The 26874-nt window shown below is 38.8% G+C and overlaps 1 protein-coding gene across 1 annotated transcript; it reads right to left on the bottom strand.

Annotated features, from left to right (window-relative positions):
- Positions 1-14630: 14630 nt before the first annotated feature.
- Positions 14631-26523, bottom strand: STEAP1 (STEAP family member 1). Its single transcript, XM_036116507.2, has 5 exons — positions 26259-26523; positions 21086-21174; positions 18392-18904; positions 17630-17794; positions 14631-15078 (listed from the first exon to the last, which is right to left on the bottom strand). Exons 2-5 carry the CDS (start codon positions 21167-21169, stop codon positions 14821-14823), a joined length of 1020 nt encoding a protein of 339 aa, XP_035972400.1. The 5' UTR covers positions 21170-21174; positions 26259-26523; the 3' UTR covers positions 14631-14820.
- Positions 26524-26874: the final 351 nt, after the last annotated feature.

Below are 26874 nucleotides of genomic sequence, written 5' to 3'. Positions count from 1 at the left end.
GCGAAATACTTTATCTCCACTCGTACTTGATTCTATGCTGTATAAAACTGGCCTTCTCACAAAATAATAATAATTTAAAAAAAGAGGAAACCAAAAGGTACTCCAGCAAACTGAACCTCATATGTGTTCTTTCCATCAGAAATGATTTTATGCCCCATAAATATCTTTCCTATAGTGTCCAATACACTTAAATTCCCTCCTCCCTTAATTTTCTTTTCCCTTAAAAAAGGGTTATCATCTAGTCCTCGTTTCCAAAAGCATTTCTCCTTTTCTCTAACATAATCCTGAAGCAAATACAATACATAGCTTGGGGACAATAAAACAGAAATGTAGAACAAGGAAGTTAGACTAGACAATTGCTAGGATTCCTCTTAGCTTACAAATTTAAATAGCAAATCCTATGTATTTAGTATGCAGCATCGCTGAGCTCCTTTACTAATAGTTAAAAGTATTTGTAGTGATAAAATTTATGCAAGCTACATTTTTTCATCAAATTGTTGTAAAATTCTGTGAACACTTAAAAGGCATTTATGGGCTTGAAAGGGCTAACATGGTTCTTTATTAAGTATCTTATTCAGGAGAAACCAAATCTTGATATTTAATAGTGTTTGTGCAGCACAGAAAACAAGGAAGTGGGACAATGCAAAGAAAGCAGGTCCATCAGATTCTTGCCTCTTTCTCCCATCTCCTTTCAGCCACACCTTGGAGTCGCCGAGTGCTTTTTTCTTTCAATTCTGGAAAAATCTCTTATGCCTGCATGATTTGGTAGATGCCGACCCTAGAGATTTATTATGTACTTTCCCTGCATCCAGTTGAATGTTTTAACAAAAAATAGAGCCTTTCTTTAAAAATACTTGTTTTGGCAAGTGTAGAAGGATTAGCAAAAGCATTGATAATTTTAATGATTTTTCTAAAACCACACAGGAGAATTGTTCATCACTGGAAACACACTTACCATTTTAAGGTTTTCTTATGCCATCTAGGAATGTTAAAAAGACCAAGCTGATGGAATATTCACTCATCAATTGTTTAATGAAAGCAGGGGAATTCCCAGTCAGTCATTTCTAACTACACCGTACCTGGCTAACAGGGCTATTTGACTTTTTAATTCTGTTTGTATAAATAAACACAAACCAAGAAAGTATTGTGGCTCTGTTAGAATCATAATTTTCCTTTCCTTCTGTCTCTCCAGCCTCCCTCCTTTTGTTAACAGTTTGTTTTACCATCAGCTATTATAACACAAAGATATTATCTTTCAGGATAAAGGCAGAATGCCCAAGTGGGAGGCAGAATTTTGGCCGCATTCTGGATTTTTCTTTTTAAAGATTTTATTTATTTATTTGACAGATAGAGACACAGCGAGAGAGGGAACACAAGCAGGGGAAGTGGGAGAGGGAGAAGCAGGCTCCCCACTGAGCCAGGAGCCAGACATGGGGCTCGATCCCAGGACCCTGGGATCGACGCTTAACAACTGAGCCACCCAGGCGCCCCCACATTCTGGATGTTCTTAAAGACAATGTACATTCTTCCTTCTCTATCCCCTTAGAAGTGAGAAATAGATCCCATCAGCTTTTATGGAACAAATTTAGCTGAGCCCTCAGCAGACAAAATGTTCTTTTTTTTCTATAGTTACCTCAGGGAGAAGATTCCTGAGCATTCATTGTAAAAGACTGTTTTAAAAATGTTTTGCTGTTTCTTTTGGTATGATTTGTGCAGTATCCTGGTGTCATTTAATAATAAAATTCCAGTTTTCATGTTGCAAATCTGGTTGCCCTAGTTTAAAATTATATGTTGAACTATGAAAATCAAGCATTTGGTTGCCAAGGAGAAAAGTGATTTCTACCTTGGGATTGTTTAACTCTACAAGCTTGGTGTATTTCCCACTCATATTTTCCTTCCAGAAAATTGTCTGGAAAGCCATTCTCCTTTTACTGGTGACATTGCACAAATGTAGTGAAAACTTGAAATAACTTTGGTTTTCACTGACGTCTCCTTATGAATTAGTCACAGTTTCTGTCTTATTCTCTGAAAAGAACAAAATGATAGATTTTTTCAAAGGACTGTTATGTGGAAGGGAACGTGGTTTGGGATTGACTAACAGAGATAGGAAAAGCAGGTAAAATACTGGTCTATATTAAAACAATTGACCTCAAAGAAAATTCAGGAAGACTATATTTGACTTCTTTAGATAAAGACAAGATTTCATTTTATAGCCTGTGTAATATAGATTTAGGAAACTCTAGTAGGTATGGAAAAGTTAGACATTAATAGGCTATTTTTTATTTGAATTTCAGGTTTTTAAAGCAGTATTTAATAAATTTCACATTAGATTTGCTTTTTGGATGATTAGGAAAAAAACAAATTTTTAAAAGGAAGAAATGGTGCCTCTTAATTTGTAAGCATAACTCGCTATTGTGACTAGTCCATGGGATTTTACTGATTATTCTGGGGTTACTTTGGAGGAGGAATGATTGCCAGAGTTATTTTTTAAATTTTACCTACGAGGCCCAGGGATCTGAAAAACTGAGATGAGTCAGGAAGTTATGGTGGTGATTAATGGGGGTGTCAGACTGTTTCTAGCCTTCTGTCTCAATAGAAAGAAGAATTATTAGTAGTCATTAAACAATGCCTAGACATGGGTTTTCAGATGGCTGTTTTCCCAGCACTATTACGCACCTCCCTCATCTGGTAACCTGAAGTAAACTCAGATTTCCTGCCTCTGAGTGGAGAGCTTTGCTGAGGATTTCTGCAAAAGACAGGGAAATTTGCTTTGTTTTGAGTCTCTGGACTCTGCCAACCCAATGACACAAATGCCCATCCTTTATCCCAGAGGAGAGCAAACACAAGAGTGTAGAAGGATCAGTGCTAAGCTCTCCGCATGACACAGTGGTTACAACGTCGGGAGCTCTGGGTCTCAGGCCTTGTTCTGCCACTTACAAGTGTGACTCTGGAAGAGTCTCCTCTCTCTGGCCTCAGTGTCGTCTGCAAAATGGGGGACTTCATGGAGGATTTATGACACGAAATTATACTACTTATTAGAGTTTACAGAAATTATTTTGGATTGTGGATATGTAGAGATTAGAATGTGATCTTATAAACTCTGCTTCTTTTGTGAGATGGATGTTAGGCCAGTTTTACATAAAAAGTTCGGTGATGGTGCATTGATATTTTGGCACCAGTTCATTTATAGAAAGGACCAGAATTATAATTGCCTTGTTCCTGTCAGAACATGAGGCTTTATGAGGAAAGTAATAATTTTAGTATCCTTAGCTCATTATTAATGACACCCCTTCTAGTAATACCATCTACTACCCAGCTTTTGTCTAGAGCCAAATTTTAGGGATGCACATAACTACCTACTCTCTGCTCAATTGCTTAGAACTTAGAAATTTTTTTTCTAAAGTGAATAGTCTGATTTTTTTCTCTTTTTGGGGATTTTTTTTTCTTCCTTATCCTTGGTGGCCTGAAATTTCACCAAGATTGTATAGGTGTGGATTCCCATACTCCCCCACATCCTAATTCAACTTAGGGAGCCCTTTGATCTGAAGTCTAGTGCCCTTCTCTAGCTCCAGAAAATTGTCTTTTATTATTTATTTTCTTTTTAATTGTTTCCATTCCATCCTTCTGAAACTTACACAAGAGGTATTTGAAATCACCTAGGTCCCTTTTCCAAGTACCTTAACTTTTCTTGAACATTTTCCATTCCATGAATTTTTTTCTTCTGCACTACTTTCTGGAGGAATTCTTCAGTTTAGTCTTATAGTCCTATAAATTAATCTTCAATTATATCTATTTTGGAATTCCAATTTTCCACTAATATTTAATTATTTTCCTTTTTGAATCCCTAGTGTAGACAGTTGGCTTAATTATAACACCTTAGTTCACAGCACAACATTATCATTTGTTCATGTAACAGTCTTATTTTATTTGTTTTTCAAAACTTCCTCCCTGATTTGCATTCCCATTCTCCCTACCACTGTTTCCATTTAAGATGTTTGATATATGTTCTTAACTATGCATGTAGTTTTGCATGCCAAAATATATTTTGTTGTCTTCTCTGCATGCTTTTTTCCTGACCTGATAAATATACAATATTGTGCTATGCAGCATAAAATTAAAAAAAAATTTTTTGTGGTGAAGATCTGATGCCCAAGAATTCCAGTTGTTTCTGTTTAGCAGTCATGTGTTTGCTAATGAATGTAGTATCTTCTTAGATCTCTCCAAAAATATACTTATTTTAAAGTCATATTCTGTTGCCTCCATTAATTTTCTGTAGGTTTTATTTATTCTGTTATTTGAATCAGATGATCCTTTCTAATGATGTTAATTTTTCTCAAATATTTGGTGATGATTATCTGTTTTTATTGTTGGTGAGGGTCTATGTCCTTGGCCTAATGAGAATCCCCGTTTACTTGTCTATGAATGCAGGTTCCACTTTGGGTGATAATGGGGGAGCACAGTGGAATGTGTGGCCCAGAGGGCTGGCGATTTAATTTCTGAGGTTGCCCTAACAAAGTACCCCAAATTGAGTGGCTTTTAAAAAGAGGAATTTATTCTCCCACAGTCCTAGAGACTAAGCATCCAAAATCAAGGTGTTGGCAAGGCCATGCAATCTCTAAAGCCCCTATGGGCAAATCCATCTTTATGTCTTCTGTCTTCTGGTGGCCCCAGGAGTGCTTTGGCTTACAGCCGCATAACTCTAGCCTCTGCCTCTGTCTTCACATGGTGGTCTTCCCTCTGTATCCGTGTATCTTTATGTCTTCACATGACCTTCTTGTCTCTATATCTCTCTCTTCTTCTTATAAGGACACTAATCATATTGGATTAAAGGCTCCACCATACTCCATTACAACTTCATCTTAACTAATGGTATCTGCCATGATCTAGTTCCAAGTAAAGTCACATTCTGAGCTACTAGGGTTTGGGACTTCAACATATCTTTTTGAGACATACAATTTGACCTACAATAGTGGGTTTGTAGCTTGTCCACTTAGTAAAAGTGGACTTCCCATCCTTACCTTGAACATAGTTCTGCTTCTCCAGTGCCAGGAGCTACTCTGGGAGTCTCTGATTCCAGAAATCCAAATTTGGAGAGCTGTGCATGACAGTTTATCCTGGTACAAATGTTTGAGTCATATGTCCTTTTCTTTCTGTCCTCTGCTGCCACTGTGGATGTCTTGCTGGACTCTGCTTGTCAGTCCCCAGCACTGAAGCCAGGAGCCTTTCCCAAAGTCTTTTAGCTTTGTTTATAAATGAGGTCTACAGCCAGCTGTTTCGATCTTTGGGTGAAAGGGTCACTGGCCAGATTCTCTGATTGGTCCTTTAATGACTCATCCAGTGATTTCTCCAGGACTGATTTGGTTTGGTTAGCTTAGAGTGTAAAACTCACCCAGGGTTTTCTTAAGAACTTTTGCTTCCTTTTGGAATAGCTTTTATTTGAATCTTGTGTTGCAGCTTCTCCCACTTGTTTCTCTGTTAAGCTGATCTCATCAGCTTCCCCCTAATCTCCCCAAAATGCTGTTTGTGAATTGGAAATTCCTTAAGTTTTCTGCTTCACTGATACCACCTTTTCTTGTTTTCTGTTATGGATCCTTCTTTAATCATAGATTTTCTTTAATTTCAGTGGCATTTAGGTGGGAAAGAGATAGATATATAAATATATGAGTTTACATGGCCATCATCACACAGTTAAGGTGCTAATCTAAACTGGAGGTCATCAAACTTTTTCTGCAAAGGGCCGGATAGTAAATATTATAGGTGTTTTGGGCTATAAGGTCTCTGTTGCAACTATTCAATACTGCTGTTTTAGTGCAAAAACAGCCTAGACAGTATATAAATATATGAGAGTGACTATGTTTCAATAAAACTTTACTTATAAAAATAGGCAGTGGGCCAGGTTTGGCCTATCCCTGAAGCCAGGGGTTCTCAAACTGATTATGCAACAGAATCTCTGGAAGGGATTGCTCTCTTCACCTCCAGTGTCTGACTCAGTGGGTCTGGGGTTGGAGGGAGTGTTCCAGAATTTGCAGTTTTAATAAGCTCCCAAGTGATGCTGATAATATTGGTCTATGGACCATACTTTGAGAACCCATTCATCTAAATAATTTTTATTTCCTAAATACCACCATCTCAACCATTTATTGATAATACAACTGTGTTCCTCATTCATGCATTCATTTGTTGGTTCATTCAGCAAGTATTTATTGAGCTTCTGCTATGTGCCAGGCTCTGTTCCAGGTCATGAGAATATTGTCATGAACAAGACACAGTCTCTGTTCTCATGAGTGGGGGAACCAGATGACCAGACAAACACAAGTATTTCTATAAAAGATATAACATTGGATAGTAAGAAGAACTACACAAATAAAGCCCAGGAAAAGGAGAGTGGCAAGGAAAGAGAACTATGTTAGACAGGATTGTCAGGGAAGGTCGCTCTAAAGAGATGACATACCAACATAGATGTAATGATGTAAAAGACTTACTTATGGGAAAGGGAGAGAATTCCAGGAAGAGGAAAGAGCAAGTATGACTATCGTGGCTTGGACCAATATGATTTTAGTAATGAGACACAGCTGGATGCAGAATATATTGTGATAGTTGAGCCAGTAGAATTTGCTGATAAATTGGATGTGGAATGTGAGGTAAAGAGCAGTGCTAAAAATATCTCCTGAGTGTCTGTCTTGAGTAACTGGTGGAGATGGGAAAGACCTTGGATTTTACTTTTAGGATTTTATGTTTGAGATGCTTTTTAGATGTTCAAATAAAGTTGTCAAGAAGGTAGTTAAATGTAATAAGTTGGAGATCAGGTGAAAGGTCAAGGCTGGAAATAAAATATAAATTTGGGACACATCAACATACTTTCAATGTTTTATACAAGGCCATAGGGTTGAAGGAAGATCACCCATTCTGTGGGTGTAGACAGAGATCTGGCCAAGGAGTTAGCCTTGCTAACCAAGATGATGGGAAAAAGAAGAGGAGCCAGCAAAGGCACCAGAGAAAGCATGTAGGAGAGAGAGGATGGTTGCTCAGAAGCCAAGTAAAGAAAATGTTTCAAGAAAGAGAGAGTCATCAAACTTGTCAAATGTTACTGAGATGAGGTGAGCCAATGAGATGAGGACTGAAACTTGATCACTTGGTGATCTTGCAAGAGAGGATGCAGTGGAATAGTGAGGGATAAAGCTGTTCAGAATAAACGACAGAAAATGGAAGAAGAGGACACAGAAACAGTAAACTCTCTCTAGGGACTTCTGCTTCCAGTAAGGCTTGCCTAAGTTATATGTTCCAATCCTGAGAACCACTAGAAAAACAAGCCTCATTATAAAAACTATTTGCCTGAAGGTATTGGATAGCTAACAAAGTGGTGAAGAAAAATAAGTTTTGGAAGTAGAAAGAAGCCCAAAGAGACAAACTCAGCACCAAAATCTATTTTTTTATTAGGAGAATAGGTAGCTGAGAGGTTGAGAAACTCAACAGGATTTTTAACAGCCTCAAGAGATTATTTGGACAAAATATGTAATCCAGAGTATGCCAAGGGAGAGAGCTAGGTAGTCATCCTCCACTAGGCTTTGCATTGAAATCCCAAAGAACTAACTCTATGGAAGAAATGTGAATCAGAAGTAATTCAAGTCTGGCAGAAACTGAAGCCCAGCTTCAAATAAACTCAATTATTAAAATGGAATTAAGGAAATCTTACATTGTTAGTGTCCCTAACTACCTGCCAGAGGAAACATAAATTTGTTCTGGAGTAAGATAATATCATTTAAGGCCTCAAATTATTTCCACAATGTCTTAATATATGGTGTCTTGCACTCAATAAAATAACCCCAGTCACATGAGGAGATAAAATGACATGAGTGAAAACCAAGTGGGGAAAACCCTTAATAATAGAAACAGACTCACAGGAGCATCATGAACTTATCTTTAGGATTCTTACTACACTCAAGGAGATTAAGGACAGATTAGGAAATTTGACAGAAAATTGTAAGCCATGAAAACAAACCAAACTGAAATTCTAAAACTGAATGTACATGGTAACAGAAATGAAAAACTCTATGGATGTGGGAGGGGGGGGGACTGCCTTACTGGCTCAGTCAGAAGAGCATGTGACTCTTGATCTCAGGTTTGTGAGTTCAAGCCCCATGTTGGGTATAGAGATGACTTAAATAAATAAATAAATAAATAAATAAACTAAAAAAACCCACACACCCCAAAACTCAATGGAGGGACTTAATAACTGATTAGGCAGAGTTGAAGAGAGTACTTGTGAGCTAGGAGATAAGTAAAAGTGATTACCAGAATAAAGTATAGAGAAAAAACGAATGCAAGAAGGTTATGAAATAGGAGATATAGTGAGAACATTGGCATGAGTCACTGGAGCCCGGAAAGAAGCAGAGGAGAGAGAAAATGGGACATAAGCAATATTTGAAAAGACACTGACTGAGAATTTTCCAAATCTGTTGATGAATATCAAACCACAGTTTCAAGAAACACTATCAACCCTAACTAGGATAACTATAAGGAAAACCACACTTAGCCTAATTTTAGTAAAACTATTGAAAACTGAGACAAAAAGAAAAAAATCATAAAGTAGCCACAGGAACCTCATGAACCAAGAGTTAGAATGAGATTTCCCTTCTTTCATGAGAACAATGGAACTTCTACAAAGTTCTGAAAGAAAATAAATTTCCAACCTAGATTTCTAAACATTAAAAATAGAGCTTTCAATAATGAAGATGTAATCAAGATATTTTCAGACCAACACCTTATGAAAAAAAAATTTTTTTCCAGTAGGCATGTATTATGCCCTGGAAGGAACACTAAAGATTTTTTTTCAGGTAATGGGAAAATGAAATCAGATGGAACCTAGGGGATGCAGGAAAGAATAAAGACCAACCAAAAGGGTAAATGCATATAAATGTAAATGACTGTATAAAACAATAGTTATAATTCTTGATGGGCCTAAATATATGTAGAATTAAAATATACAACAACAATGTCAAGAGAGGGTTAAATGAAGATAAAAAGGTTTAAGTTTCATACATTGAACAGTAAGAAGTAAAAGTGCCAATTAATGTTAGATTTTGCTAAGTCAGTGATGCTGTACTCCAGTGTAACTTCTAAAAATAGTAAAAAAAAAAAAAGTATAACTGCTGTAGGGGGAAAACTGGAATAATTAATAATCTCAATCTGAAAGAAGGTAATATAATAAAGAAATTTAGAACAGAACTGGTAAGTAATAGGGCGCAAACAGTAAAATGGTAGAAGTTCAAATGTTTCAATAATTATGTTACATATATATGGCGTAGATGCTATCATTAAAAGCAAAGGTCACCAGACTGGATAAAAAAACAGCAAATATGCATTGCTCTCAAAACACATACCTAAAAATAAGGGAAAACAGAAAGTTGCAAGTCATAGGATGGGAAAATATATACCATACAAATATTAATCTAAAGAAAGCTGAATAGATAAATTACTATCAAAATAGGCAAGTTTTTTGAGGAACTTTAAGTTTGCTGAGGAATGGGTGAAGAACTAGAGGGGGGCGTTGGTTCAAGCCAGTTTATTTATTTGTTTTTTAATACTGTTTCCTAACGGGAATACTACAGTGGAGACAGGTAAATTGATGACACAGGAAAGATGTCTATAAGTTTTTTGAGTAGAAAAAGGGATGAGATTTGGCGCCGCAACAGAAGTGTTGACCTTAGGGACAGGGACAACGCTTTAACAAGCAGAGGATAAAGGCACGAGGTGTGTGTATATTGGTAGATAGATTTCTAAGAAGATGAGACAGTTCTCTTCTGAGTACATCTACTTCCTAAAAAAAAAAAGAAAATGTACCAGTGGAGTGTAGGAGGAGAGATTATTATTGGTTGGAGCAGAGGGATGGTGTGATACAGTTTTAACAATAGGAAAAACAGACTTCCTATGGAAATATACAAAGGTCATAGGTTGAGAGTTGAGAGCAGCGTTGAGAGTTCACATAACATTTGTTAATGATCCGTGTCAAGCAGGGCTAGTCAGTGCGGTTGTTGTAGGTCTTTTCCAGCCAAGTCCATGTGCATTGAGGATGCAAAGAAGGTGAAGAGTTTACTCTGTGCTCAGGTGAAGTGAGGTAAGACGTGTGCATAGTTTCTCTTCCCAGACCAAAGGAGACCCTCACCCCTCCTTCTGTCCTCTTAGAGGTATTGGCGATGAGATGTTGAGTGGTTGTAGGGCTGGTTCTGCTGAAAAGAACGTCTCGGCAAACCCCATCTGACCCCACAGCTGCTTGTCCACTGAAATGAGGAGAATTACTTAGCGCTTTTGGTTCTCAGCTGTGGGCCTAGTTGCCAAATTTGAGACAAAAGGCAAGAACCCACTTTTAACTTCACGTCATTGTGACATCTGTCTGCAGAGAAGGCACAAGCAGAGGCACTTAGATCCTGGCTTGTGGGACCAGCTCTAGGGCCCAGAAGGGTAAGTCATCCCCTCTACCTGTGGGTTATATCAGTGTCCCCTTTATGTTATCAATATTTTCCTCCTTTACCTGAGCGACTTTGAGTAGGTTTCTGTGCTTTGCAAATAAGTAATCTTTGACAAAAAGATTAGTTCCCTCATGTGTATAAGTGAGGAGTGGTTTTCAAACTGTGCACTGTGGAGTCCAAGTTGTCACAGAGGCTTGTGAGCAGGATGGAAGAAGGAACAAAGAAGTATGGCTTCTGGTCCTACTAGCCCACTTCAAATCTGACCTCTATTACATGCTGGGCTTTTGTTAGGGATTTTGCTTAAAAATGTTGTATTAAAGGGGTACCTGGGTGGCTCAGGAGGGTTAAGCATCCAACTCTTGATTTCGGCTCATGTCATGATCTCAGGGTCATGAGACTGAGTCCCGCGTAGGTCTCTGGGCTGGGCATGGAGTCTGCTTGGGATTCTCTCTCTCCCTCTCCCTCTGTCCCTCCCCTGCTCTCTCTCTCTCTAAAAAAAAAAAAAAAAAAAAAAAGTTGTATTAAAAAAATGAAAATAGAACCTACTCTTCCAACACTTACACTGTGTAAATCCATTAATATTTATCTTTTGTGGTCACAACTTCATGTTCCAACACAGGGAAGGTCTGAAGTCATTTCCCAGATTATGGGCCAAGGCATCAGGAATCCCTGAGCTTAGCTTCCTGGTTCTCTGACTCTCAGATCTTGTTCAACCAGCCACTCCCTGATCTGGAGGTGCAGGGGAGCATTGGTTCTGGGAAGATCAACAGGTTCTTCACATTACAATACCGGCACCTGTGTTTTCTTTCCCTTCTTCTCTCTCTTTAGTATTATCCAGAAATACAAACATTTTGCTGAGGGAGCCTCATTTCAGTGGGGGTCATGCCTCCGGGCAAGGGATTAGCAGCTCAGGTGATCTCATCGGTCTCTTCCAGGTCAATAATTTTACAGCTACATGAACTGGCAACTTGTTCTTGGCACGGTTAAAATGGGCATCCATTAATAGTTCTGGTAATCTCACAACTTACTAGCAAGAAATGTGAGGACCCCCTGACCAGCTGAAGAAGTAGAATTAGCTGAGAAGAAAGGACTGAACTTTAGCCTCGGGTCATGTGTAATGGTCACAAGTCAGTGATTCATTAATTTCTTCAAGCATAGGATTATTTTCCACAAATGGATCACATAATTTATTACCTCTTCAGAGGGCCTCTTGAAAACACCTGGAAAAATTGGCATGAAGAAGGAAGACTTCTAGTTAACCGAATAAAACTTAACATTAAATCCAAGCTGGAAAATTTCTAATGCTTGTATTCTGAAGACCAGTTTTAGGAAAAGGAGCTACTACAACTTGTTCATTTTCTTGGAAGAAAATTCCAGAGTTAACGTTACCAATGAAAATCACATATTTTTGTTATTAATTTATATGTTTAATTTTATAGATCCTGTGCTTAATAATTCTTTACAGGCTTCCTCAGATGTGTGGTCTATGGTCTGAAAATCAGAATCATACATTTCTTTTTTTATTTTGTCTTAAAACATTAAATGAACTCATTATTAAAATAGTAAAAAGGGGGATGCCTGGGTGGCTCAGTCGTTAAGTGTCTGCTTTCGGCTCAGGTCATGGTCCCAGGGTCCTGGGATGGAGCCCCGCATCAGGCTCCCCTCTCACGGGAAGCCTGCTTCTCCCTCTCCCACTCCCCCTGCTTGTGTTCCCTCTCTCACTGTCTCTCTCTCTGTCAAGTAAATAAATAAAATCTTTTAAAAAAAATAGTAAAATGACATCATTTTTACAATTTTTTTTAAATGAAAGACTGTAAGATTCCTATAGAGCAAATGCTTAAAGAAAATAAACCCTAGACAGACTTCATTTTAAGTAGAAAAGGAAGCTCTGGGGAAGGAGGGCTTTGGGCTCCTGGCCAGCAGCTTTTCTAGGTGCTGTTCTTTGTGCTCCAGTGAGAGACCCTGTGTGACTGTCCTCCACAATCATGTTAATTCTATCAGTAGTTTCATTTAAAAAAATCACCTTATCAAAGGAGCTGAGAAATACCTTTCTTTTTGCTTCCCATTCTATCTGAAGGACTCTAATATACTTTATTTCAGATAGTTCCTCCTTTTTTTTTTTTTGCATCAACTTCACAGCTTTCTGACTTTGTCCTTCTAGGCAGAACTGGTCATTTCCTCCTTAGGGATACCAGTAAGCCTAGAATCCATTGCTGACCTAAAATTTGTCTTTCCTCTGAGACGGTGAGTGGGACTGGTTATTTCTCTCTTGATATACCTTCTGTCTAACACTGGGCCTTATATAGGGGAGGTGTTCTATAAACATCCATTGAGTAAAAGGAAATCCAAGCTCACACCAGAATATAATATTTGTTCTTTTTAAGACAACTTTTATTGTTTTCTTCTAGTAATAATACTATCCAACCATTGTAAAAAATTCAGAAAAGATACCCAAGTTTGAATGGTCTGGTTTTCAAAAGTCTATGAGTACCAATTGAATCTCTATCTTTTTATGCCTTACTTCTAAGGTCCTCGTAGACTCCTTTTCTTCTACCATTAGGAATTCCCTAAAGGGTCTATTCTGTGTTTCAGAATAGGCCTGTTGTTCTGTGTTGCCATGGCGAACAGAGATAGGACTCCAATAACCAAGCCAGAACTCAGCTGTTTGTCCCTGACAGCTTCACGGAAATGCTGCTTCAGGTTGGAACCCTGTTCCCAAGCTGCAGCCTCCAGGATGTCTTGGTGGGAGGAAGGCCAGCACTTGATTCCTCCCTCTCAGTACTGGACATGCTGCCACTATGCCATCATGCAATGCAGTTGAGAGGGCGGGTAGTTTACCGTGGCATCCCGTGGCTGGTTGGTAAGGGTATGACATGCATCACACGCTTAGTGAAGAGGTACCATTGTTATATCCCCTTGAAGAATCTGCTTTGTCATTTTAAAGCCCTACATTCCTTCTCTAATGGTGAATTATTTCTCTAGGGCACTATTGTCTGCTCTTTCCAATTACGCTACTCTGAACTCTTCACTATCTCCAGGCATAGATCTATCTCTGTAAGTCTGAATCTCAATAGTGCATAGAACTCAAATTTATACTCCAGATGGTTCCTTAGTCCCCATGTAATAATGCAGAATGATCCTTTCCCTTTCTCTTTCTTTCTTTCTTTTTTCTTCTTTCTTTCTTTCTCTTTCTTTTCTTTTTCTTTCTTTCCTTCTTTCTTTTTTTTCTTTCTTTCCTTTCTTTCTTTTTCTTTCTTTTCTTTCTCTTCTTTCTTTCTTTCTTTCTTTCTTTCTTTCTTTCTTTCTTTCTTTCTTTCTTTCTTTCCTTTCTTTCTTTCTTTCTTTTCTTTCTTCTTTTCTTTCTCTCTTTTTCTTTCTGAAAGACCCGGGGGGGGGGGCGGTGGCAGAGAGAGAGGGAGAGAGAATCTTAAGCAGTTTCCATGATCTCACGACCCTGAGCCGAAGTCAAGAGTTGGAAGCTTAACTAACTGAGCCACCCAGGCGCCAAAAGAATTGTCCTTTTTTAACAGAATAAAAAATTAAAAAAAAAAAATGAACACTCAGTGAATATACTGTTTTTCCTAATTTGTATCATTAGCATTAGCTCTATTATTCTAAATCATTATAATGGTTTACCTATACAAAAGATATTGTTCGTAGTTATTCTCATTATAAAAAACCTCTGAAGTGTAGTCTGTTGGGTTAGCGAGTCCTGACAGCCGATGTATACTTTGCTCTTTGAGGAACTGGTTCAAGGTATGCTTTCACCGGTGTATTATGTTCAACTGAGTTTATGTAACTCATATAGAGAAAAGTGAATTTACTTTTTCTCCTGGAAAGCTTGAGTTTTATTTTGCCTGGAGATATATCTGATGTTATTCTGTTGCTTTGCTCGTGTAGACACAACCTGTGTGTTTCTTGCAATCGGTGTTTCATGAATAACACCCAGTTACAGGAAAATGAAACCCATCTTTAACAACAATCATAAATACTGGATATACTTGCATGGTAGATTCAGATAATATATTTTTTCATGGCTCATGATATCTTTTAATGAGTTGTAGGGACCGGGACTGCAAGGCCTTTTATTATTTATAATGCTGCACAGTCTGACAAATCAGATGTGATTATTTTGTTATGCTTAGTTCTATTGAACATAGAGAATGTGCTCAAGATTGCTTTATTTATTGCTTTGAATCAAATCTACAGAGAACTACACATACTTCAAACTCAGGATTCATCAACAAAGAGATACATTAAGACCCTCAAGTGGTCACTTTATTAAACAAATACAAATCTGAAACATTTATGGTAAAATATATCAATTGAACAAAAATGTGTGTAAACGGTGATTCTACAACTGGGAAGATATGTCAGTTTTATTAATTTTGGTGACATCTTCCCAACCATGTCTAATCTTCAGTATCTTCTTCCTCAAGCATGGCAGGCACAGTATGGCTTTGCAGAACAGGACAACAATCGGAAGGAAGACAGCTATCATAAAAGTTGGAGGTGTGTACCACACAAATTGTTTTATATCTACCCATTTATTCCAGGCAAAAATCAATGCATGTATTGTGCCCAGAAGAAGGGAAACAATTCCTAGCTTGCTCTGCAAAAGAAAAAAAAATGGTGGGATTGGTTCAGTAAGAGTTTATTCCATCCTACCTCATCTGTTCTGTTGCTTGGAAACTCCTTCATTCATCTGTAATCGTTTCCCAATTATATTTCTCAACAATGCCCACTCACATCTTTCCATTCTCCTCACACATCCCCACCTCACCCCCTTACTTTGGGTAATGTTTTGTCCACAGGTGATTTAAGTTGAGAAAATTCACAATCAATCTCCTTTCAACCTCAGCTAATCAATAACACCATCTTTCTTTTCTCTCCATACTTTGTTCATCTGTCTGATGATGATGTCTCTCCATACTTTGTTCATCTGTCTGGTGCTTTGTCTCTTGAGCATTTGCCTTCATTCTGCCTATCAAGAGACATCTACAATCGGGGACTTTGACTCATCACAGATTCCCTGCAGAATTAACACAATGATTCGTGCATTTTAGGTGCTCAGTAAATATTAATAGGTTGACTGACGATTAGTGCAAAAATCAATTTGATATCCGTGATCTTTATCAATTATGAAAGCAACCAGAGTAACTGATTCTGATTTTGGTACATGAATACTAAGGTGAATGAGTGTGGCCCATGTTAAAAATCAAACATTCAGGGTCGCCTGGGTGGCTCAGTCGTTAAGCGTCTGCCTTCGGCTCAGGTCATGATCCCAGGGTCCTGGGATCGAGCCCCACATCGGCTCCCGGCTCTGCGGGAAGCCTGTTTCTCCCTCTCCCACTCCCCCTGCTTGTGTTCCCTCTCTCGCTGTCTCTCTCTCTGTCAAATAAATAAAGTCTTAAAAAAATAAAATAAAAATTAAAAAAAAATCAAACATCCTGATAAAGTGGAAAAATGCCAACAACTATTTCCACTGTTTACATAGAGATATGAAGATGTGAAGAAAAATTTCAACTTGTATTGGGATACTTGGCACTATCCAGAAAAAGTTGCTTAAAAATAGTTGTTCACCTATGTAATTTTATGGCATTCTGACAATAGCTCTTCTAGATAAGTTTTGACTTCTATTCGCTTTACTGGAAATGGTCATTAGCCTGCCAGAATGAATCCAACTCACAATTATTCAGCAGTAAGCACTCTTAAGCCCCAATGAATACAATCAAAAGCTAAGTTTATATTTTCAAATATCAATCTCCAAGGTAAATCATAGAATAACTAATTCTCGGATTGTAAATGGAAAGTTTCTAGGTTATTAATTGAAAAATATATGTGATTGGTTGAAGATTAATTTTACCAAATGTGTACTGTATACTTATCATGGATTAGGTCTTGTGTACACAGTAGAATGGGCTGGGTAGTCAAGATGCAGTGCTTGGATTCCTAATTAAACGTAAAAAGTGGTGCTCAGCATATGTGTGACAGGAAGAGCAAATGTAAAAACAAGGTATTTAATGAGGAACAGAGAACTCTAATGGCTATCAAGCTAAGCCTACACAATCAGCAAATATTGTGCTTGGAAAATGTGGCACCATTTCTAAGCTCCATTGTAATAATTCAGATGGAGACATGTTTTCCTGCCTAATCAGATGTTCTGGTAAAGTTTCTGTAGGAGTGTATGTATAAACATGTAAAAGGGATAGTGGGGAAATGTCTGACTTTGTGGGAATTTCCAAAAATGAGCACCCATAGAAGCTAAACTATGTACTTTAAAAAAATCTCGGCAGTGCTTACGATTAAACTAAATTCATCCTTTGCATCCTGTCAGACACGGATTTCCCGTGAGTTCTGGCACACTGCTCTTCTTATGGTGTAATCTACCACTAGGAGATGAACCTCCGTAAGTCCGAGATAATCTTGAATTCCAAGAATATTGAGAAACTTCAAGTCAGTAAGCTACATAAAATGTAAGTTGGAAAAAGCAGTCTTTAAAATTAGATATTAGTTGGGCACCTGGGTGGCTCAGTTGGTTAAGTGACTGCCTTCGGCTCAGGTCATGATCCTGGAGTCCCAGGATTGAGTCCCGCATTGGGCTCCCTGCTCAGCGGGGAATCTGCTTCTCCTCTGACCCTCCCCCCCTCAATCTCTCTCTCTCTTACATAAATAAAATCTTAAAAAAAAAATAAAATTAGATATTAGAATGCCTTTGGTAATTAAAACTCCAAATTTCAATGAGAGATGCTTTTTTAAAGGTAGTACCAAGTTGTGTAACTTAAAAGGCGTAAGTAAAATCAGGGGGCAGGCAAAAGAATATTTTTATTTGGGCAGAACGAATAAACCGTGAATATTAAATTCCTAAAATATCACCTGTGGAGTTATTAGGTGTACAGAAAATTGTCTAACAAGTTTCAAAGGTTAGAAATAGTTTTCTTTGAGTAATGCTTTTTATTTGTGTCTAGAAAACACTTCTACTTAGAAGTGATAAGGAAAAATTATCAGGGAGCACCTTTTTGATTGAAACAAGTATGGGATCTTTGCTACTGGAAAACCATTTGTTATTTTTTATGGGACAAAGTCAATATAGTTGATGGTATTCTAAGCACAGAAAAGATTTGCCTCTCTGAGGGACCAGAGTTATTTGATATATAATTTACCTGAATATAGTGAAATTCTCTCCATGTCAAAGAATCGCTCACGGATGGAATGGATGTCACAGCTAACAGAGCCAGTATTCCAAGTGCCACAATTCCCAGAGACACATACATTTCCATTCTCCAAACATCATGCTCAATCCAGGCATCTTCTTTATTTTGTTGGACCTACCAGAGGGTGAAAAGGGGAAAGAAGGAATGCAAACAACATCTGTTTCCGGCAGATGAATCGCCTTCTACATTCCCTCTGTCCACGATGGAGGGCCTGATAACTAGGAGCCTCCACGAATTTGTGACTTTGTTTGTGCATTCTTCTATGACAAACGACATAGGAGCGCTCAATCTCTTTCCTTGAATGCAGCATTTACATAAATCTGTTTTGTTAATTCATATAATAGTTACTTGCTAGTTAGGATTGTAATGTGCATGCTTGTGTGGTAAATAAGAACAATTAGCATTAAAAAAGTAATCTTGTGGGGGTGGTAGAAGGTTGTTGTGTGGCCCTGTCCATGAACAAAATATGCGTTTAAGTTGTTAAAGTTATAGTTTACTATTTTCAACATAAAAAAAAATTCCTCCGTGTGAAACTATATATAACCAAGCTCCAATGAAGCGTTATAATAAAACATTGAAAAATGCAGATTACATTCCCGACACAGCATTTCAAAAGAGGTTTGGGGTATTGATATTAAAATAAGAAAGCGTTGATTTGTTAGATGATTTAGATTTTTTAGTTTAGTGGTACTGTCAACATCGTCACCCTACCTGTTGATACGCCCAGTTGAGCAACTTGTATCTGTAGGATCGCCTCATTGGATAGGATAGACTATAAATTGCATGCAGCACAGCAAAAAAGAAACTGAGAAGCCCCAATTGTTTTCTTGTTAACATCCATCTATCCAACCAATGTGGAAATTTCTTATATTTGGTTCCGTTATGAAGCTGTACAATGGCTGCTATGACCCCCGGCAAATAGACTAGTGCCAAGAGGGTGATGGACACCATTGGCAAGACTTTGTTGATGACCAGGATTGGAATTTTATAAAAATACTGTTGGTGGGAAGTTACAAAAGGGTGAATTATTTCCCTCAGGAGAGTGTAAAGGAAAGTCAGAGATGATATGACAGCCGCAATTTTAATTGGCCAGCGCCACATTGGAAAGAGTTCTTGTTTGTGCTGAAGCTCAGAGGGGCAGTCAAATCCATCAAAGTGGGTTGTTTGGTGCATGTGTGAAAACACAGTTCTTTTCAGCATGCTGGTCTCTCCCGAGTCCTTATCCTACAAAGGGAAGAAAATCAACATCTTAAACAAACAATGGGATTTCTCTTTAATGCATTACTTATTTTGCTCATGGTGCTTATCAGTAAAAAATTTTAGGACATTCAGAACCTTGCTTTTGGATACTGATGTAGCACTGATTGAATATGGATTTAGCTGTGCTGGGATTCTCCATTAATTTCTGTTGTTTTTCTTTAAGACAAAGGAATACATGCTTTTTTTAAAGACAGAAGATTACCCATGAAAGCTGAGACCGTTGTGTTTCTACCTTGAAGGCATGAAATGGAATAATGTAAGTGGGAAACTAAAATTGAAAAACGTAAAAAAAAATCCAGTAATCTTGGGCAAAAATAACAAAACTTGTATTGTAATGGTTGAATTTGTTTTATAATATTCTTACTGGTAATTGGGCAACTCTCCACAAAGAACTGAGGAGCAAATTCTTCATTAATTCAAGTACAAAGGGTCAGGAATAATATAGTCATTACAGTTATAAAAATATATAATTTCCATCATGCTGTACTTTGATTTTATATTTCTAAAATCTCATTTCTGCAAGTAATGATTGACAAATACTCTATCAGAAGGTACAAAGGTTATATACATAGTTAAATCCCATAGAGATGATCTATTTCCTAAGAAAGTCATACTTCTTTATCCAGTTGCATTTCTAAGCAGTCAACAATTCACAAAAGGTTATGTTGACTATTTTGTCATTTCCCCAACTGACTGATATACCAGAAAATTAAAAAAACAAAACACTTCTATATAAGAACTTAGGATGTTTCATATTGTGCTGCTTTAATGAATTAATTTACTTTTTCACTCAATAGGCTATTCCTCATTTCTTATAGCTCTCTATGTAGAACTGTAACATTTTAATGTTTAATGTGATGTGATTATCTTGTTCATTTCCTCATTTTATGCAGAGAAACCTTAATTCACATAGTTCTCTATAATTTTTGGTGTTTAAAAGTAGCCTCTCGCCATTTGACTTTTACTTTCAGTGATAAATCACTGTTACATCCAATGCTTTTTCCGGTGACCCCATTTAGAAGAGAGTTGAGCATGATACATAGGACAGCTTCTGTCATCTCTGCATGTTCAAACAATCTAAGTACAATCAACTGAGATCGATTTTCTGGTTAACGATGAAAAATTATAGAACAGCAAGGAAGATGGTTAACTTGAAAAATGAAAATGGTTTTATTTTATGCACACTTACTTTATAGAATATGCACCTGTAATATCTTATTATTCCTATTAAAATAACTAACAAAAATAATTTTAAAAAGTAACGTTATATAAAATTACTGCATACACTATCTTTCCTATTAAAATAATTAAGATAAAATACTTTCCGTAAAAACTGCAGTTGACATCATTTAGAAAGGCAAAAAGAGTTTGGAACTGAAAATTTCCACCACTTTTTCAGTCAAATAATGTAGTAAGAAACATTTAATCTTCAGGTGGCACAAAAGTGGGACAAGTGATTCTTATTCCAAAATTGAATTTATTTGTTTAAACGGTGAATCATCAATCAACTTGATGATCTCTTGGTAAGCTGCCATAAAGCCTATGAAAAAAATGCATGCTTACAAAACTACTGTTATATGGGCACTGATGACTCTCTTAAGAAACTTAGACCCACAGAAAGTTAGAAGGAATTGGAAGGGCCTTGGAGCTGATCTGGTCCAACTCTCTCATTTCATAGATAAACCAAGACCCAGGATTTTCAGTGACTTATTTGAGGTTATTCAGCTAAGTCCATGACAGTCGTCAAGATACAATTTCTCTTATATACCACCCTGCACCTTTGCCCATCGCAGTATCAGTGACAGGAATCAGAGTGAAGATACCTGTCAACTGGGTGAAAATCACTGTGAGAACCCTAGGAGATACAGGACAGCACTGAAATTCTGTTTCTAGATTTCAGTGAATTATTATTTTTTATTTTTTTAAAGATTTTTTATTTATTTATTTGACAGAGAGAGACACAGCGAGAGAGGGAACACAAGCAGGGGGAGTGGGAGAGAGAGAAGCAGGCTTCCCGCTGAGCAGGGAGCCCGATGTGGGGCTCGATCCCAGGACCCTGGGATCATGACCTGAGCCGAAGGCAGACACTTAACGACTGAGCCACCCAGGTGCCCCGATTTCAGTGAATTATTATTAATATATTACCAAGTAATCATCTTCTTCTGGATTTCTCCTAGGCTTCACTGTCCAAAGTTCTTCTTGGTTTGTAATATCTTGTCTGCTCTCCATTAATTCTGTAAAATAGAATAGCGTCAGCCATGGAAATGAGAAATAAACATCATTGTCTTCTTCACGTCTATACTATTTAAGACATTAATGTTTGATAGGGCAATAGAAAAATCTACTTACATAAGGACTAGAGTGGCCTAGAAAGTACAATTAAAATAGTGACTGATTTACCATTTAACCTCACATAATCTGTCGGAATCTCAAACCAGTGCCCTTGTGTCAATAATAACAGCTTTGCTTTGTCCAGCTATTGGTGCAATGAATGACAAACTGTCTATATGGAATTCAAAGGGTCAGATGTTGCCTTTTATTTTAGGAGAAGTTAACTCCAGGTGCTCATTTAGAGGAAAGCCAACTCTGCTCAAAGGTAAATAGAATTAGGAATGCATTTTTTTGAGTAACAATGTTATCAGTACAGGTTGGAGTTAGCTGAAGTAAGATTATACTTTAGGAAGTTGTATTTGATAGACTTTTGGGGTTGATATTGGAATCTGAAATAATAATTAAATGATTTTATGGGGAAATGTATTCTGACACTCTTGGTAAGGTGGACCCTGATAGTGGCATAAAGGACCAAAAGGCTGTATTTTCAGAGTTCCATTTTCTCATCAGAGTAACAGGCTGGTTTTTGTTGGTAAGACATGAATTGTTAGTACAGTTCCAATGGAGTTGTTGAGTTGTGTTCAATCACTGACTGCCTATTCTTCTGGTCAACCCTGTGGAAATTAGTTTTGTCAAACTTCCTACCCGACAAAGTATTCTTTGCCTTAACACGCTTCACAGATCCTCCTAAGGCTTGGTGTAGCATTTTTTTAAAGGAAGGGAACATATGATATCACAATATTATTCACTGTTTTCATTAGTTCTAAATCTATTTCTAGAGGAATACCTCGCCAATTTGCACTTTATGAAATTCAATGAGAAAAACAGATTAGATATACAACAACTTGATTATCAGAAACATTCCAAGTGTTTCTGAATTTTAGAACACCTATAACACTTTACCAGGTGGAAAGTTGTTTCCAGGAGTAGCTTAAAATAGTTAAAACATTCTCCAAATTTAAAGGCTTGATTTTCTCAAAAAATAAAGAGGAGCCATCTTTACATAATGCCAACCATTTGCCTTTGTTCAAGTGCTCGGAGAACATTTTCCATATATTATCTATTTTGAAATTGTGCAACATTCACACTGAGGATATTTGTTTTGGTCTGCCCACATTTTCCCCCTACTTTTTAAAAATTTTTTTTATTTTTAATCACCATACATTTCATCATTAGTTTTTTTTTTTTTTTTACTTTTTTTTATTGTTATGTTAATCCCCATACATTACATCATTAGTTTTTGATGTAGTGTTCCATGATTCATTGTTTGCGTATAACACCCAGTGCTCCATTCAATACGTGCCCTCTTTAATACCCATCACCAGGCTAACCCATCCCCCAACCCCCCCTCCCCTCTAGAACCCTCAGTTTGTTTCTCAGTGTCCATAGTCTCTCATGGTTCGTCTCCCCCTCCGATTCACCCCCTTCATTTTTCCCTTCCTATCTTTTTTTTTTTTTTTAAACATATAAGGTATTATTTGTTTCAGAGGTACAGGTCTGTGATTCATCAGTCTTACACAATTCACAGCGCTCACCATAGCACATACCCTCCCCAATGTCTATCACCCAGCCACCCCATCCCTCCCAGCCCCCCACCACTCCAGCAACCCTCAGTTTGTTTCCTGAGATTAAGAATTCCTCATATCAGTGAGATCATATGATACATGTCTTTCTCTGATTGACTTATTTCGCTTAGCATAATACCCTCTAGTTCCATCCACGTCGTTGCAAATGGCAAGATTTCAGGTTTTTTTTGATGGCTGCCTAATATTCCATTGTATATACATACCACATCTTCTTTATCCATTCATCTGTTGATGGACAGCTTGGCTCTTCCCATAGTTTGGCTATTGTGGACATTGCTGCTATAAACATGGGGGTGCACGTACCCTTTCAGGTCAATACATTTGTATCTTTGGGGTAAATACCCAGTAGTGCAATTGCTGGGTCGTACGGTAGCTCTATTTTCAACTTTTTGAGGAACCTACATACTGTTTTCCAGAGTGGCTCCCCCTACTTTTTAATGATCTAAAACATTTCCTCCATTTGGAGAAAGGTCCCTTCTTTGCCATACGACTCAGTCTTGGCTAATCACAGTTCTCTATTCCCTTGATGGCATTGACTGGCTTAGGGATGGCATACAACCCTAGTTGAACCAATTAGAGTCCTTCTCTGATATTTATATATGGGAGTGGAAGATAAAGAGATGTCTTTTAACATTTTGTTAAGTTGGGATGAAAGAAGCCTACCATGCTTTCTTCTACTTGCTCTAAGGAGGAAGAGGTCTTCAATAGAACAGAAGAAAGCCAACACACAAAAGTACAAGCGAGAAATGGGGAAAGACATAGAAGAGTCCTGGTGGTATATTTTAAGTATTTAGAGTTCCTGAGACCAGATCACGAATTTTTCAGTTACACAAGCCAATACATTCCCTTTTTTGCTTTAGTTTGATTTGGGTGTCTATCACTGGCATTTGAAAGAGTTCTGAGTAAAACATAGGCCAATCATCAGGTATTTATGGAACTCAACTCTCTGGTAGACAACGGAGGAGGAAAAAGAAATGAGACTTTGTGTCTGTTCTGGAGGGCCTCCGGTCTATATGCTTAATAAGTATAATTCCAAATCATTTAGTGATTTAACCAACATTATAAATAGAGTAATCTGGGAGGTAAGTATGTGTCTAGGAATAGGAATAGAAGTTTTTTTTTCTTTTTTTAAGATTTTATTTATTTGACAGAGAGAGAGCACAAGCAGGGGAAGCAGCAGAAGGAGAGGGAGAAGCAGGCTCCCCGAGTGGTAAGCCTGACTCGGGTCTCAATCCCAGGACCCCAAGATCATGACCTGAGCCAAAGGCAGACGCTTAACCAACTGAGCCACCTGGGCACCCCAGGAATAGAAGTTTTATCTACTGTAACCAAACAAGGAATAATTCACTATGTTTAGATGTTTTAACTGTGTTGTAGGACAGCAAAGATGTTAACATGCAAATCTAACTTATTCAATGTTAACTCATTAACTATATTGTGAACAACAATATTAGGCAGTGGGAATACTAAGTTAAATGAGATGGAGCCTCTGCTCTCACAAACTCAAAGTCTAGGGGAAAAGGCAGAAATTTCAACAACTGTGTGGTAGTGCAATAGATTCCAAAGAAAGACAGTTTTATAGGCAGATCGTGGCTGGAAAGGGTGAGGGCTCTCTTGTAGACCTGGTCCTAGGGCCTCAAGCAAGTTGGCAGTATTTGCTGATTGAGGGCCACTTTGTACAGAATCTGGGTGAAAAGGCACAGTGGCCTTGGAGAAGTATCCACCCATTCATCTGCATGGTAGGGAGACCATACTGGAGAGCAAGGCCAAGGAAAAGCCCAGGGCAGTGAGGGAGCCTGTTGGCTCTGTGGTCCACAGTCAAATTTGTGCCAGAAGCCAAGAAAATAAAATATCTGTCAAATAAAATATGTTGGTTTCCATCAGACATTAACCAAATGTATAATTTAAATTCTGCAGTAACATCTTTTCATGAAAAAAAAAAAAAAAAGGGAAACAACACAGTGTTCAGATATTAGGAACTCCAGATTTGACCCAAAGTTCTCTAACTTTCATCCCCTTTCAAAAGCAAAACATAGTTCTGATGTGACTGTTCCGTTTTGCTGTACCAGGATGGCTGACCTGATGTTCCTGCTAAATATTGACACAGCCCAACTGACTCATGTTTTTGTCAAAGAGTTTAGAATATGAAGAAACTCATTGACTGGAGCACAATATGGATTGCACTGCATTTCCAAACCTTCTATACTTTCAAGTATGTACTTGCTGCCCCACATTTAACTACCTAAAGGTAAGATGTTTTTCTTCCCTGGGCTGTTTTTTTAAGCATTGCTTAATATCTGTGTTAAATAAATCTAAGTAAATGTCAGGATGTCGTGTGAAATTTTTTTTTTTTAGATTTTATTTATTTATTTGATACAGAGAGAGAGAGAGCACAAGTAGGCAGAACAGCAGGCAGAGGGAGAGGGAGAAGCAGGCTCCCTGCTGAGCAGGGAGCACGATGCGGGGCTCGATCCCAGGACCCTGGGACCATGACCCGAGCCCAAGGCGGCCACTTAACCGACTGAGCCACCCAGGCGCCCCGTGAAATTTTTTTTAAAGAGAAAGAAATTTGGGGCGCCTGGGTGGCTCAGTCGTTAAGCGTCTGCCTTCGGCTCGGGTCGTGATCCCAGGGTGCTGGGATCGAGCCCAGCATCGGGCTCCCTGCTCCGCGGGAGGCCTGCTTCTCCCTCTCCCACTCCCCCTGCTTGTGTTCCCTCTCTCACTGTCTCTCTCTCTGTCAAAAAATAAACAGAATCTTAAAAAAAAAAGAAAAAAAATTAAAAAAAAAAATAAAGAGAAAAAAATTTAGAAGTGTTTGTAAATTTTATGTCTCCCCTTCCAGTGGGTTTGACCCACGCATTATATGAAGCCTTCCTTGATCGACTATTTGGATAGAACTTGAACCCCAAACCAGATCCTGAAGGAGGAGGACTAATGATCCCAGAACTTAAAATGAAAACTTCCTGTTACTAGGAAACCTGAAGGCAAGTCACACGATTTTAAGCGCTACGAACCAATCATGCATTAATGCTATGCAAACTCGCAGCGATTTTGCCAAGCTGGAAAACTTGCCATCAGAATCCAACCGAAGGACAAACCTTAATCGTATCCCTCGAGCCCCCAGCGAAAGGACTTCCTTGTGAGTCCCTGGCTCCCAGCCCCTGGACCGGCCACAACGGAGCAGTGTGGTCCGGCCGAGAGCTGCGCTGGAGGGCAGCGCGTCCTGGAGCCGCGCATAAGCGGCGAATTGAGCTGCTCTCGCCCGGAACGCCGCCGCCCCAGGGCTGGGAAGGCTTGCAAGCCGCTACACCCCTCGCGAGGCTGCGAGCCCGCGCCCGCCCCCGCGGGGACACACGGAGGCGGGGAGCAAGCAGCGAGCCGGGACGATTCAAGGGACTCACCCGCTCCTCGGCGCGACCAGGCGGTAAGTTGGGGCGCAGCTGCTGCGGGGACCGGCCAGCCCCACGAGGTGTCCGAGTCCCGGAATGCCGAGCCTGCTTTCCCCCTGCAGACGCCGCCTCTTTGTCAAAGGTCCGTCCAGCGCCACCTGCAGGTGCCGGGCGACGGCACGGCTCCTGCCTCGGAGGGACAGTCCTCGGAGGTCCCAGCAGCCGAGCCAACGGTTTCCCCACATTGCCACCAGGCCGCTCCCGGTTTTCTCTCAAATGGCCCTGTCTTCCGTCTGAGCCCTGCCCCTCCCACTTTCGTTAATCTCCCGAGTAGCGAACATTCGTGCAATTCTTTGGAGCAGTGGTTCTCAAACTTTAACGTGTATCACCTGTAGGCCTTATTAGAACTGATTTGCCTCCTTCCCCCTCAAGGTTTCCTGATCCTTAAGTCTGGGATGAGGTCTGAGATTCTGTGTTTCCAGCAAGTTCCCTGGCGATGCTGGAGCACTCTCAGATCACACTTTGAGATGGACTGCTTTAGAGCTTAGCCAGCCCGTTTTAAACTTCGCAGCAACTCTCTGAAGTGATTGCTATTTACAGTTGGGGAATCCGAATGCGAATCTCTGAG

The sequence above is a fragment of the Halichoerus grypus genome, chromosome 12 (assembly GCF_964656455.1).
Source record: "Halichoerus grypus chromosome 12, mHalGry1.hap1.1, whole genome shotgun sequence".
Taxonomy (NCBI): Eukaryota; Metazoa; Chordata; class Mammalia; order Carnivora; family Phocidae; genus Halichoerus; species Halichoerus grypus.
The sequence above is the reverse complement of the archived record's forward strand: the minus strand, read 5'-3'. Positions and strand labels throughout refer to the sequence as shown.